Source organism: Tinamus guttatus, unplaced genomic scaffold (assembly GCF_059628265.1).
Source record: "Tinamus guttatus ecotype Peru unplaced genomic scaffold, ASM5962826v1 Tinamus_guttatus_pri_ptg000549l, whole genome shotgun sequence".
Lineage (NCBI taxonomy): Eukaryota > Metazoa > Chordata > Aves > Tinamiformes > Tinamidae > Tinamus > Tinamus guttatus.
Genome location: NW_028289083.1, coordinates 895,428 through 909,542, shown reverse-complemented (window position 1 = coordinate 909,542; position 14,115 = coordinate 895,428). Strand labels below are relative to the sequence as shown.

The 14,115-nt window shown below is 38.9% G+C and overlaps 1 protein-coding gene across 1 annotated transcript in view; it reads left to right on the top strand.

Annotated features, from left to right (window-relative positions):
* Positions 1-3,788: 3,788 nt before the first annotated feature.
* The window catches only part of FYB1 (FYN binding protein 1), a 65,136-nt gene continuing 54,809 nt past the window's right edge, over positions 3,789-14,115 (top strand). The window contains exon 1 of the mRNA XM_088534396.1: positions 3,789-3,882. Coding sequence (XP_088390522.1) covers positions 3,880-3,882 — 3 coding nt within the window. The 5' untranslated portion in view covers positions 3,789-3,879. The remainder of the gene's footprint in view (positions 3,883-14,115) is intronic.

Genomic DNA, 14,115 nt, shown 5'->3' with positions numbered 1-14,115 from the left:
TGCAAAATGACCTCCACTGAGACCAAGATGCGTATGAGAAGATATCTTCTGTGCCAGCTCTATCTCATCTTCAGTAGAGTCCAGCTATGCCCGCTCCTCTACTTGTGAAGCACCCCGAAGAAAGCTGGGCACATGCTGACATTCAGGGAATCCAATAGGCCTAGGAGAATTACACACTGCTTTCATCAGCACCCTATCTCCAGGCTGTCAAAGCTTCTGTTTCCATAATTTATTTCAGGAGTTGGAAGAAAGGCAAATGAGGAAATAAAGTGCAGAGCTTTAAAATCATGAGTGACATGAGAAAGACAAATATAAAAACTAGGGGACCATAAATTAAACTATGCAGAAGAAACTGAAGAATGGTCCTTCACACAATATACATAAACTTAAGTATGCATTTTAAAAAGCTCAGGACAAATTAACACAAGGCTCTCAAAACATGCAGATAGTGACACTAGCTCTGCAAGATTCTGAAATGTCAGTTTTGGGGGAATGGGGAAGTATTCTGGAGAAGTATTTCTGTGTTTCCCTGTTCATGTATATTCTTCCCCAGGCTGCTGCCTGCTACTAGAAACAGGATATCAAATTTGCCTTTGACTGATGCAGTGCAGCTGTCTCTATTTTAAAATTCTCATGAACAGCTTAATTTTATTTCTGCAGTACATCAGAGATATTTATAGTCAGCCACCATGCTAAATAGCATGATAATTATTCATGACATACATATTCAGATATGTTTCCTCTTATATGGCTTAGTGAAGACTTTTTAAAAAATATTAACCAAACTTTGGCTCCTAAAATTTCAGACATGTTAGGCACTCATTCTTCCAACTGAAACTGGTAGAAATTACATACTCAAGGCTTCTGAAAGTCACAGTACCTGTTTTGACTAATTCTTTGCAAGAGTTATTACAACCATATTTAAGAGGCAGTGCAATCATTAAATATGCATTAATGCACACTGCCGCATATTAATGCATGAGTATAAATTCACCTAAAATGTTGAGCAATATATGCAAGTGTCTGATTTTGTTGCAGTAACTATATGCTATCATTTCTTCATTATTATTTCTTCTTTTTTAGACGAAACAAATGAATTTCAAGCAATTTTACAAATCAAAGTTCCTGCTGGACAGTAAAGCAATGAAACACCAGGACTTACAATCCATCCACAGCTTAAATCATCACTAATCAAAACAAAGTATTAAATCAATAAACACTTTAATGGAGGTGAACTGCTGCAGTGGCTGTGCTCCTTCTTTTACTTACCTGCCGCTGTCATTAGACCATGAATGAGCATAACGGGGCTCCCTTGTCCCTTGTTTGTGGTAGGTGTTTTCAAGCCCATTTTTAAGAACTCCAGTGTCAATATCAGAAAAACAAATGCCTTCGGCTGACTGATGGTATATAATTAGCATAGAATCTGAGGGAGTTGTCATTCTTCATAAATTGCCCTTGTGGATTTATATCCACATATATCCACATGTGGGTACATGTCTTATATCTAATTATGACCCTGAACCATTAATACTTTTAAAGACATTCGGCCTTACTAGAGTTGTTAGTCATCCAAATGTTTGCTGAAAGCTTCATATTGTATTTTGTATTATAGACTTTGATTCAAAAGCAGAGGTAAATCACAAAGAGATACAGGAACTGAGTGTTAGCAGCACTTGCAAAGAAATCAAGGCTGCATTGGTTTGTCAGTCTGCCTCAATAACTTTTTAACGTGATGGTCAACAGCAAGAAAATTTGGTTGCATGTGAGGAGGATGCATAGCTCTCACACATACAAAATTCCTAGAAATTTAATGAAGGGGAACAAAGTTAACCAGGCAGAAATAAATCAATGTCCCCATTTAAGAAAAGGCACTACTCTGACCTAAGCTATTCTACTAGACAGGAGGAGATCTAGATGGAAGACCCAAGAAAACACATTTATTTCTAAACGTTAGGAACAAGCATCTACAGGGTGAGCAATCTGGCGGGGAAGAAAGACAGAAGCTACCAGATGAACAAGACCAATCCTTTGCTGCCAGGGAGCCCATGTCTGGAGGAGTCTCTTGGAACATTCATTCCCCACCTCCTGCTCACCATAAATGAGTCCGAAAACTCTTACAAAAACATCAAACCACACAAAACAAAGTAGGATAGCATGAGTTCCCAAGGCCTCTACGGCTTTAATAAAGTTTGGCTTGCCTTCTACTCTCCAGTACACAAACTCTTCTCCTCCTTTCTGTGTGATCTGATTTTGCCCCAGAACCAGCCATACCATCCAGTCTCACCAGGTTAGGAAAAGTCCAGGTCATGCATCAAGGTTCCTGACACAAGTAACAGACAGGATCAAGCCCAAGACCTGAGCCTGCAGAACACTGCTGACAATCTCAGGAACATGCAGGAATTCCTCTTGTGCTTTTAAACTAAGACTACCTTGTCTACCTTGAAATTATTCTGACAGTCTTTGTCCTCTCCCCAACTTCATCATTTAAAATTAATAAAAGGACATTATATAAAATAGTCTGCTTAAATCTAGATAGATTTCATTACGCTTTACCTCAAGTGCCAGTTGAAATAGTTTTAAAGGATATTAAGTTATTCAGACATAACCCATCATTAATGAAACTTGCTAATATACTTACATATATCTGATATTCTCAATTCCAAATTGTTCCTTCAATCAAATCAGAGTTGCACAGTATTGTTCTTAAGCAAATAAGGCTGTGTCTCTCCTAGTAACTTTCTACCTTTTAGAAAATAAGCAATATATTTTCTTCTTACCACTACACAGTGGGTTCTGATGCTTATTTTGATATATAGTTTATTTGAATAATCAAAATCGAAAAGAGTTTGGAGCTTGCAATGACATGCAGCAGTTCTTTCAGTGCTTTAGTACTGAGACTGTGGGGAAATCCTGATTTCATCACAGAATGCAGCTCATGTCCTGCTTGTGCTACAGATGTCATATTTTCCACTATTTCACTATCATTTCATCCCCACTACTTCATATGCACTATAGTACTATTTCATAGTAGTTCCCCAGTGCCTCAGTCTTGCTTAATAGAAACTCGATGAGTTTTTACTTAATAGATGGACAACACCCAAAATCATCAGTGTTCTCCCTCCCCCAGCAAGCAGCTCCTCTTTCCTTCCTCTATCTCTTCTCATTCGGTGGCTGAAAAATACCTCTTTTTAGCTCTCTTCATTAGGCCCAACTCAGTGAGATTTATGGCCAAATACCCTTTTTCTCTTGTGCATAAGGTTGATCGTAGCATGACTTGAATTCAATAACGTGCTTGAGCAGGACAACCCTACCTTTCCACTCATGTTGATTATAAGGGTCTGAACAATCAGGGGTTAACAAACAGAAACATACAGTGCAGCTTATTAGGTGCAGAAAATGGCTTCAATTTTTAACACCCACAAAAATATGAGCAAAGAGGAGAGGTACGTGGAGTTGATAGTAAAGCCTAAATACAAAAATGCTCAGAGATTGTGAGTATGAAAATCTAGAACTTTTTTTTTTTTTTTTTTTTTTAAATTCAGGCAAAGTTTAGTGAAACATAACTATATGATTTTCTCATCAGCATAGACCTATTTTTTCATTATCATCTTAGAGGCCATAAAATGAATGAACGTTTATTCACTGTCATTTGTCCTTCACAGTAGAGCAGTGTATCCCAAACAAATGCTGTTAATTCTGTTAGGCCTCTGATAATATGCAAAACAAGGATTTTGCTGATATCTTTTCCTGTGAAGGCTGGATAGACCACATACACTTTCAAAAAAGGAAGTGCACAGTGAAGGACAAAGAACATTTTTGACTCTCCCTAGTACAGTGCATACTCTTTAGCAGACTTGTAGAGACAGAGAGGCTGAAACTATGGTAAGTACAGAGCTCTATTCATTTACTTTTTATTATGTGGCTGCATTAAATTTGGTACTAAAACCGCAGTGGATGTAACCAAGAAATTTTAAATGTATTTCTAATAACATGCAATTTAGTTCCTTGCAACTGACTTCCTGCTTTTGAGGGTATGGAAAAACTTTTCAATTTTTTCATCATGTCAGCCCAACTAGTTTATGTGTGTCTCACTGTTTCTACCACTCAATATTACAGAAGACAAAGCAGCTTATTTCAGAGACTAAGTAGAGAAATTAGTTTATGTATCTTCATGAATTCTATAGTCTTGTGTCAGTGTGAAACAAAGTAAGAAACTGGAATGAGATAAGAAGACCTTTAATTACATTTCCAGGAAGTTGTTGCACTATCCTATGTTGTTACAGAACGACTTTGTCACTAAAAAGAAGCTATCAAGATTTATGCTTTCTTATGTGCAAATGATCTGGATAAGTGTATTTTTTACTAGTCTTCAGAATTCTTCAGATAATTCTTTAAAATTCCAAACCTTTATATATGCAGGTGATTTTTTTTAAGCGTTACAAAAACTCATAAGCATTTTACTAATATTGAATCACTAATTTTAATGCAAGTAATTTTACAGGCAAAATGTGTGAAATCTGAATGTTTTTGTCCTGAGGAAGTATTTTAGAACTCCTTGAACAGCTTGTGTATTTTTATCAGGGTACATATTCTCAAGTGAAGCAATTTTTCTCTGCAGATAATAATGCAGAAGATGAATTCTTATTTGAAACTCAGTTTTGCCTCAACAAAAGAAAGGTATTGCAGGAAGCTTAGAGGAACCCAAGCTATAGAATGCACAGTTCTTGTGAGGAGAATTTTGACTTTGTCCATCAAACATATTAAAAATGACAATGTGAAAGTGGACAGAATACCGAATGCAGTTTGCATTTAACAAACAGTACATCACAAAGTTTGGAGGGTTTTGGCTTTTTTTTTTTCCATCTTACAAAATGATCAAATCCTTCTCAATCTGAAAAAAATGATATCACCAAAATATTAAAGTAACTCTTGGGGTATTTAAATTATAAACCAGCTATTTCTTACTCAACTTTTATTTACTTCTGTTACGAACACTCCACCTGTGCAAATCAAGTACTCAAAAGCAAATTACTACATTTGATCACACCAATAATTCAGCCTAAGTTTCTTGAGTTATAAATACATAACTGAGATCTGAATGCAGCAAGTTAGCACCTGATTGTGCTACCACCTGCTGAGTTCCTGAAAAATTCCTTAGACTAGATCTAGTCATTCAGGAGCCCAAATATATATATGAAGCCTTTGTATTTGCAAAACTCTCCATTTAAATTAGCAAGGCAAATGCACAGTTATTCTACTGGCATTATTCAAATGTCTAGCTGCAGCTGCTTTCACAAAAGGGTTGTTTGGAAGAAGTATGTAAATATGTAAATATGTGGAACACAGTATTTTTGCTGCTGCCAAATGCAGCTTGAAAGCAAGCAACAACTAACAGTACCACATTTTTCTCCAAATCTTTTTTAAGCTTCAGGTTATTTCCTCTGAATTCAAATACAATTGACAATTCAAAGTAATGCAAACTATGAATTCATACTCATATTATATATTCCTGACAATGTCATGGCACTGTGTGGAAAGGTGCCTTTTCATCTCTGCATCACAAGCAACCCAGATACCTCAAAGAAACGAATCTCGTTCTTTGATGCTGCAGGAGTGGAAATGAATGTTATAAGAGTATGAGAAGTCAGAGAGAAAAAAAACAGCGAAACAAAGCAACTGAAGAATTTAGAGTGAGAAGTAAAATAGGAAAGTATGATTTCAGACAGTTTTACAGGAGGCAGAGAACAGAGCTGTTGGGAACACAGATTAATTCCCTCTGAAAGGCCCGTGGACACTCTGATCATGAGACTAGGCATAATACAGCTGAGGATGACTCTGCTTTAACTGTGCACAGAAAGAAATGGAAGGAACAGAAACAGGTCTTGTAAAATCCCAAGATCCAAAGAAGTACAAAGTCAGAGCACCTGGTATTTAATCTCCAACAACCAAAAGGTAGCCAATTTTAAACTAAAATAGAGATAATATTAGCTTAAAAAATACTAGGACTGCAGTAATAGCTGGTGGTAGATGCACCTTACTGTGAGACTGAAGTTAACTACAAAAGGAAGAGGCACTTATTTTGACTTCAAGCCAAGATAAGATGTTATGATTCCTGATCTTGAGAGAGCATTTTATGTCTACCTTCTTCAAGTGAAACTGATAATTCTTAGATTTACTGTAAGACTGCCAAGACCCAGGCATACATAATATCAAGGAAGCAGCATAACACTGAGCAGCAAGGAAGGTCACTTTAAAAGTTCACTCTAGTTTACTCACTTATTTCCAGTACAGGAATCCCTATTTCTTTCCAATATCTCAGAAAAATATCCCAAATAAAAATATATCCCTAAATCTACACTTTTCACGTACCTCAATCTGAAATACAATCCCACTGCCAGCATTTGTGTCACCTTACATGACCATAGGAAAAGAAAAAACTTGCAACACAGGCAATTCTGGGAGAACACCTATTGTAGTATTACTTGGTACTCTGCAATAACTCATTCATGAGTCAGTGTTGCAGTCCTACACCCATCTTGGAAAAGCTCTTATCTGCTCCCAGGATGGTCAAGATATATTACCCCTCTAGTGACGAATATTTATGACAAAAAAATACGGCCATTTAGAGAAGTGGTCTGTTTTAATGCATGACCTACTCATGAAAACTGGTTACGCTGTACATTGTGCAGCAGTATTGGGAGCATGGACCCAGCACTTCCAAGTATGCCCTCCAAATCACTAGGAAGGGAGTTGTGTCCTGTTCCATATGTTCTTTAATGAACAAAACGACCCTTCAGATTATTTTGCAGGAGGGAGTCTAAATACGTAAAGACAAAAGTGGAACAAGGCTCAGCCTTTGGTAGATCCAGACACATAAGATGACATAGATGAGAACAATTAGGTCAGAGACAAGATCCCTGAAATGCTTACGGTTTTCTACTGTGATATTTGTGTGCTATTTACCTCTGGGCATTTTGAATGTTTCCCTTGTCAACCAAGACTGAATTAGATTCTGAAAGTTGCCTATTGCAGCACCTATGTCCATCACTTAGGCACCTACCTCTGTCACTGAAGGTAAACTTTTCAAGGATGTTATTCAGGTACTGCTGAATAGCCCTTTGTGCCTTAACGAAATGCCATACGGCATAATGCAATGCTATTCAGAAGTCCCTGATGAGACCCATATCTCTATAAACCAGAAATAAGCTTGTCAAGAACTTTGACCAATATCTCTAATCTCCAATATCCAAGAAATGATGAAACTTCCCTCCCTGTGACAGAATTTCTCCTTCTCAGTGCGAAGGGGCACATCATGAGCATCCAGCTAATTGAGCCTCTGTTCTTATCTTTCTCAGCAGTGAGGAGAAGGGCAGCAGCTAACCCAGCATCCAACATTTTGCCTGGCCTCTATGGTTTCCTCTGTCTTTCCTTTTGTATTTCAGGGAAGGCAAGCACTGAACAAATTCCACCACTTGGAAATCCCTCCAGAAGCAATATAAAGTTTTGTGCTCAAGGATGCAGTATCTAGTGCAGCCTATGCTCTGGAACAATCTGAATTACATTTTAAAATTGTAGAATCTAGTTATTATGGATTATGGTTTATTATCCAAGTGTTTCCCATGCCACTCATTAGCACAGTTATTCAGAGAAAAAACATTCTGAAAAAGGCATGATTCCCCCCCAGCACATTCAACAATACATCACATATTGAAAAAGCTCTGTTCTGTGGCAATTATTGTTATGCATAAAACTGAGAGGCAAAATTGGATGAATGACACAAGCCGGCTATGCAGAGTCTACAACATGTGATATCCTGCCTTGTCTGAAACAGAATTGCCCCACAAAAATAACTGTTTATTCATTGCCTCATGGATGCACAAGATAAAGCTGTTCTTTTTCAGACATTTTGAACAGGAATTTGACATAATCATAGTTTTTCTTTTCCTGATCATCACATTGCTTAAAGGGAAAACACTGAGGGATTTGCATGCAGCACTATATGAACTGTTCCTCCTTAACTGACCCTTCAGATTTAAAGAAGTCTGACTTTAAGCAGTAAATTCAAAAGCATAAGAGATAAAGATCTTAAAGAGTTTAAATTCCTTGGCTTAACTGTGGAAACAGTACAAGTATACAGTGCTTTTAAGTATACAAGTATACAGAGCTTATCATTGAGGAGTTCACTTCAGTCTAGTGTAGAAAATTCTGTTTGCTTTTATTGCTTATACTCAGGAATTTTCAACATTCCCTCTATTTTCCCATATTCATCTTTGAAAGCAGGAGGAAAAGGAAGGGCAATGGGAAAGCTTCAGTGCTAAGGAAATCTCCTTAGATTGTCATGCTAATTGCACATCTGAAGTATTAGAAAAAAATCCCAAGTTAATGAAGAATGAAAAAAGATTGCTTGGTCAAATTATACCATCTTTGTCACTGAAAGCTTAAGAACAGGTTATGCAGACTTAAGCTTTTGGTTACCCATTTTATGAAAGAGGCAGAGATTATGAACCTAGGTTTTCATTCCTTCAGTTGGTGTTAATAGTTCTGTAACAGGTGTAAACCCTTCACAAGCTTTGTCTAGGCTCTCCAGAAATAAGACAGAGGATTTGGAGACGTAAATAAAAGATGCATCCTGCGAAAAAGAGGTCTCAGATTCTGTGTGCTGGTTTAGAACGGCTAAGTAAGACTGAAGTTAAGGAGCCTCATGCCTACATCCACAGATGAGACATTGATGTATATGACCAACCCATACCTGACTGAATATAATTTCAACTTTGCCATAAAGTTGAAGTCCTGTTATGCAAATTCATTTGTTTAAGGGTGCTTGTGCCTCATTTCTGCCTAATCCTCAGTTTGTTCTGAACATGGGGATATTTCTCTATCTATCTCATTAGACTCAGCAATCCCATTAGAGATGACTTTACATTACCATTACAGAACAATTCAATGACACCTAGAACGGCACTGGGAGCAGTACACAGAAACTAGACCACCACGCTCCTAAGTCAGTTTCCTAACCACCAAGCTGCAGAGATTTCCCCCTTTCCTGAAAGGAAGAATCCTGACTTCTTTCCATGCGAAGTAAATCACTCAAAAGAAATGGATTTTTCACTACCAAATATTATGCACATTTTTCATGGTGATTAGGGCATTCTCCAGGTAGCTCCTGTTTTCCTGTAACTGCAGTGAATATTCTGACCACTATCTATAGCTAAGTAAATCTCAGTGTATTTAACATCATTGGTTTCACCAGAAATAAAACCAAGTATTTTAGTGCAGTACGCTAAAGCCAACTTTTGTATCTATCTATCTCAGCAGGGTACTATTGATTCCGCATAAGAACACAATTCTATGATGGTTATATGATAAGACATAACCACAGGTCTAACTGCACTTAAAAGGACTAATTTTGCAAAATACCCTGTATGAAGTCACCTCTGTTTTTCTGTAGAGATCACTGAGGTCACTGGACTGCAGATAGCTGCAGAAGTCAAACAGGGCCTGCAAAACAGAACACAGCAGACAAACGGATTTATGCAAAAATACCCAGCAATAACAAAACATTCAGGATGCTGCTGGTCTGTGTGAGCCAAGATCAATGTTCAGCATCTCAAGCCAAAGCAAAGCCTAATTAGAAGAATCTAGAGCTTTCAGCTACTTGCAAAAACATAATCAATATGAATGAACATCTGTCTCAAAGAAATCCAGAAATTCTTTTCTGCTCACTGTATACACATCAGAAGAAACATTCTAACAGTAAAGCTTGTCCAACAGTGGAGTAGCAATGAATTATCCAGAGTAAACTCCATGAGCTGCTTTCTGTGCATTCATAATGGCCAAGGATGCCTCTGACTTAGCAACCTGGCCCCATGCTGTGCTCAGAATATTCCAGTTGTCTGAGGACACCCTGCTGCACTCCCCGCCAGCTTGAGAGCCCAACAACATTATTACAGGAAACTACTGTCAAGTCAGAACCAGGTGCATTAAACCATGGCTCTCCTCAGCCCACCCACTGGCCTGTTTAAAAGGTGTGGGATGGACTCAGACCTTCGCCACCACTCTCTACAACCCAGGCAAAACATAGACTTGACATGGGTTCACACTCTTAACACTGATCACATACCTTTTCTGAACCAGGACCCTCATTCTTTATGGGTTCCTCTCTTCCTTAAAAAATAAAAAGAAAAAAGAAAATACTTCAGAAAAACTTTAACAGGACAGATCTTAATTGAAGAAAAATAGCATCTAGAGAACTCCTCAAAGCAAAACTGAAGTCCAGAGAAAATTAAGAGTGGAAAAATTACACGAAGTGCGCAAAATAAAAACTCATCATGTTCTTGTATTTAAGTTGTGAACAATGGCTTTTATACTCATAAAACTCATAAAAACTGATAAAAACTCATAAAAAGGGAAATTCCCATTAAATGTATTAAAAATGCAGCAAGTAGACTCAAATACTGAGACAGATCACCTAGAGAGGCTGCAGCATCTCCATCCTTACACATAGTCAATACCCTACTGATAAACCCTGACAACCTGACGGAAGCTGGCCCTACACTGAGCAAAAAGTTGCACAAGATTTCTTGTCCCAAAGAAGTCCCAAATTATTTTGTAAGACTGTTAATATGTAAAACAAATAGTTTGCCCATTAGAGGTCAGTATTGTGCAAGTACCTAGGAATGACTGCAAAGAAAAAATATATGTACAGTCATACAGTTATCATAGAATACTTAAGGTTGGAAGGGACCTCTAGAGATCATCTAGTCCAACCCCCCTGCACACGCAGGGTCACCTAGAGCACGTGGCACAGGACTGCGTCCAAGCGGGTTTGGAAGATCTCCAGAGAAGGAGACTCCACAACCTCTCTGGGCAGCCTGTTCCAGCACTCTGTCACCCTCACTGTTAAGAAATTTTTCCTTAAGTTCCTGTGGAACTTCTGGTGCTTCAGTTTCTGGCCATTTCCTCTAGTTTGTGAATTAATGTTTTCTGATGTCTCACAACTGTAAGCTGAGATCCATCCTTTCCCAGGTAGCAGGTATTGAGCTTAGGGTAAAAAAGGATAGACTGGGGTAAGCAGAGTGGGAAGTCTTGGGAAAAAAAAAAGACAGAAAGCATCTCCTTCTGGGCAGAAGGAAGATGTGTTCTTAATTGTGGTTTCATAATATGGGGGTTTATGCACACTCCCTAAATAAACTGATTAAGCCAAATGGACATTTTTCCAGCAGACTGTTTTTCTGCTGTGTTTGGCAGAGACACAGATGAAGAAATTATTTAACTATCAATTTCTTTCGTGGCTTTATATCACAGGTTGACTAGTCAGTTTAAAGCCAGCAGGCTTTGTGACCTTAGCTAGGGTTCAGGAGTCAGAATACATGGGTAGCCAAAACACTTTTTTAAAAGCCTAAAGAATTGTATCATAAAAGGTAGCATACCTTCTTAGGATCATAGTAGATAAAGTGTCATGTAAATACTACACAGAAGTTCTTAGCATTTTTTTTTGCTGAAACATTCATATTGTACTTGAAATTGTACTTTCATTTTTAAACTTCATCTTTGATTAGAACTCCACCAAAATATTCCTGAAGTTACTTTGTGTTTTGAACTGTAGGATTTTCTTTTTTTTTTTTTTTTTTTGGTGGTGGTGGTGGTTTTTAGGTCACATCATTATCAAGTTTGAACAGTTCTGTGCCTGAGCAGATGGTCCAGGAAGAAAAGTAACAAAGAACCAAAGGGTCCTATGGGGGACCGTGAATGAGGATGCTGGCTGGGAGGTGAGAAGAGAATCAGAAGGTTCTGTACATGAACCTGTGTGTGGCACAGAAATTATACTTTTTGATTATATATTTTTTAATAATCAAGGTAACTAACTGACTGTTTAAAGAGCTGTGTTCCTTCCTACCTTCCATCTTCTCTGCTGCAACCCTGGTTGAAGGACTAGACACCCAACCATTCCTGTTGTCAACCTGTATTTTTGAGAATTGTTTCATCCTGCAACTTCAACTATTAAAATGATCTAGATTGAAAAGTATCATATCTCCAATACCACAGTCCCTTTTTCTCTCCTCTCCTCCGGATTTTTAATTTATATCTTTTCAATGACATGATTTATAGAATAATCTTCAACTTCTATAGCAGAACAGCATGAGGAAAGAGAGAAGGACCTGGGTGTCATGGTAGATGACCAGTTGACCATGAGGCAGCAGTGTGCCCTTGTGGCCAAGAAGGCCAATGGGATCCTGGGGTGCATTAAGAAGAGCGTCTCCAGCAGGTCGAGGGAGGTGATCCTGCCCCTCTACTCAGCCCTGGTGAGGCCACATCTGGAGTATTGTGTCCAGTTCTGGGCTCCACAGTACAAGAGGGATGTGGAGCTGCTGGAGAGAGTCCAGCACAGGGCCACAAGGATGATCAGGGGCCTGGAACATCTGCCCTATGAGGAGAGACTGAGGGAGCTGGGCCTGTTCAGCCTGGAGAAGAGAAGGCTGAGAGGAGACCTGATCGGTGTCTGTAAGTACCTCAAGGGAGGCAGTGAGGAGGATGGTGCTGGTCTTTTCACTGGTGGCCACCGACAGAAATAGAGGAAATGGCCAGAAACTGAAGCACCAAAAGTTCCACATGAACTTAAGGAAAAATTTCTTAACAGTGAGGGTGATGGAGCACTGGAACAGGCTGCCCAGAGAGGTTGTGGAGTCTCCTTCTCTGGAGATCTTCCAAACCCACTTGGACGCAGTCCTGTGCCACGTGCTCTAGGTGACCCTGCGTGTGCAGGGGGGTTGGACTAGATGATCTCTAGAGGTCCCTTCCAACCTTAAGGATTCTATGATAGGAACTTTTTACTCCATTTTTGCTATGAAAACCAGGCTCTGAAAATGCACACTTTCAAATTACAGTGAAAAATAGCAGAGGCCTTTACCCAGGATTCCAGCTTTTTGAGGAAATAGCTTAAGAGTGTAATTATGTGGTATCCTATGTACCACATTAACATTGTGAAAGTGCAACTTTCTCAGAAATTTAGTCAAGGTGACATAACGGTGTAGACAGCACAGACTCACTTTTTTCTATTCTGAATTTTCCAATATATATTATAGTAGGAGTTGTAGAACCTGTGCATTGGATGAGCAACAAACAGATGAATGACAATTTATAAGTAGAAAGGGTCTGTAACAGGCAAGAATAAAAAATTGCAATATGCAAGGCCTGCATGGGGGATTTTTATCTTCATTTGTACACTGGCGCTACCCTCTTTCCCTCTCTCCTATCATACGCACTCCCTTCCACAACCCAGACCCTGGTCACATGTCCTGATCCTCCTACTGCAAACCTTGTATTACATACCAGCTAGGATAACCGGACTGTTTCCTACCTCCTTACAACCTACTTTGTCACCCTAACTGCACCCTGTCACAACATCTCATTTCACTCTGCTTTGGCCTTGATCCTGCATTTTCAGCCAGCACCCAGGGTCTCTGCAGTGACTGAGCTCATGGGAGGAACTGGCAGGGAGCTGGTAGGCTAGTTGCACAATCCAGAAGTTTTAGCTGGTGATAGCTGCCTGCCTGAAGGTTCTCTTCAAGCATTTGCTAAGCACACTAGTCCCCTGGGTGGAAGCAACTGAGGTGAGGAGGAGACAAAGTCCAAACAGAAACAACAGCAAGCAAAGCTGAGTCACAGCAACATCCCATTTTGAAGTAGTCCCCATAGTGCCAATATAACAACACTTTTCAGGAACTGCTCAACATGGGTTCATACCACTTATGACCTTTGAGAGCAAAAAACCCTATAGAGAAGTCATTAAAGGGTCTTGAAGGACAAAAGTCTGAAAGGACTCAGCATCCTTCCATCTCTGGCCTTCACGAGTTAGCTGGGTGTATTAATGTCAACATTTTTTTTTAAGAATCTTCTCAAACCAAAGAACAAGAAGTTGAAAAAATGTGAAGACAGACAAAAATATCTAATGCTGGATTAGTAACTAACTGAGTTGTGAAACATTGCCAAGATTAGTTCTTGCTGTGTGCAGCTCTTAACTGTTGAAAAGTTTGTCATTAAGTGATTAAGGATATAATAGAAACCTTTGTACATACTCCCTACAGAAAAGCACTACTTAGTGCCAAAAAAGAAACA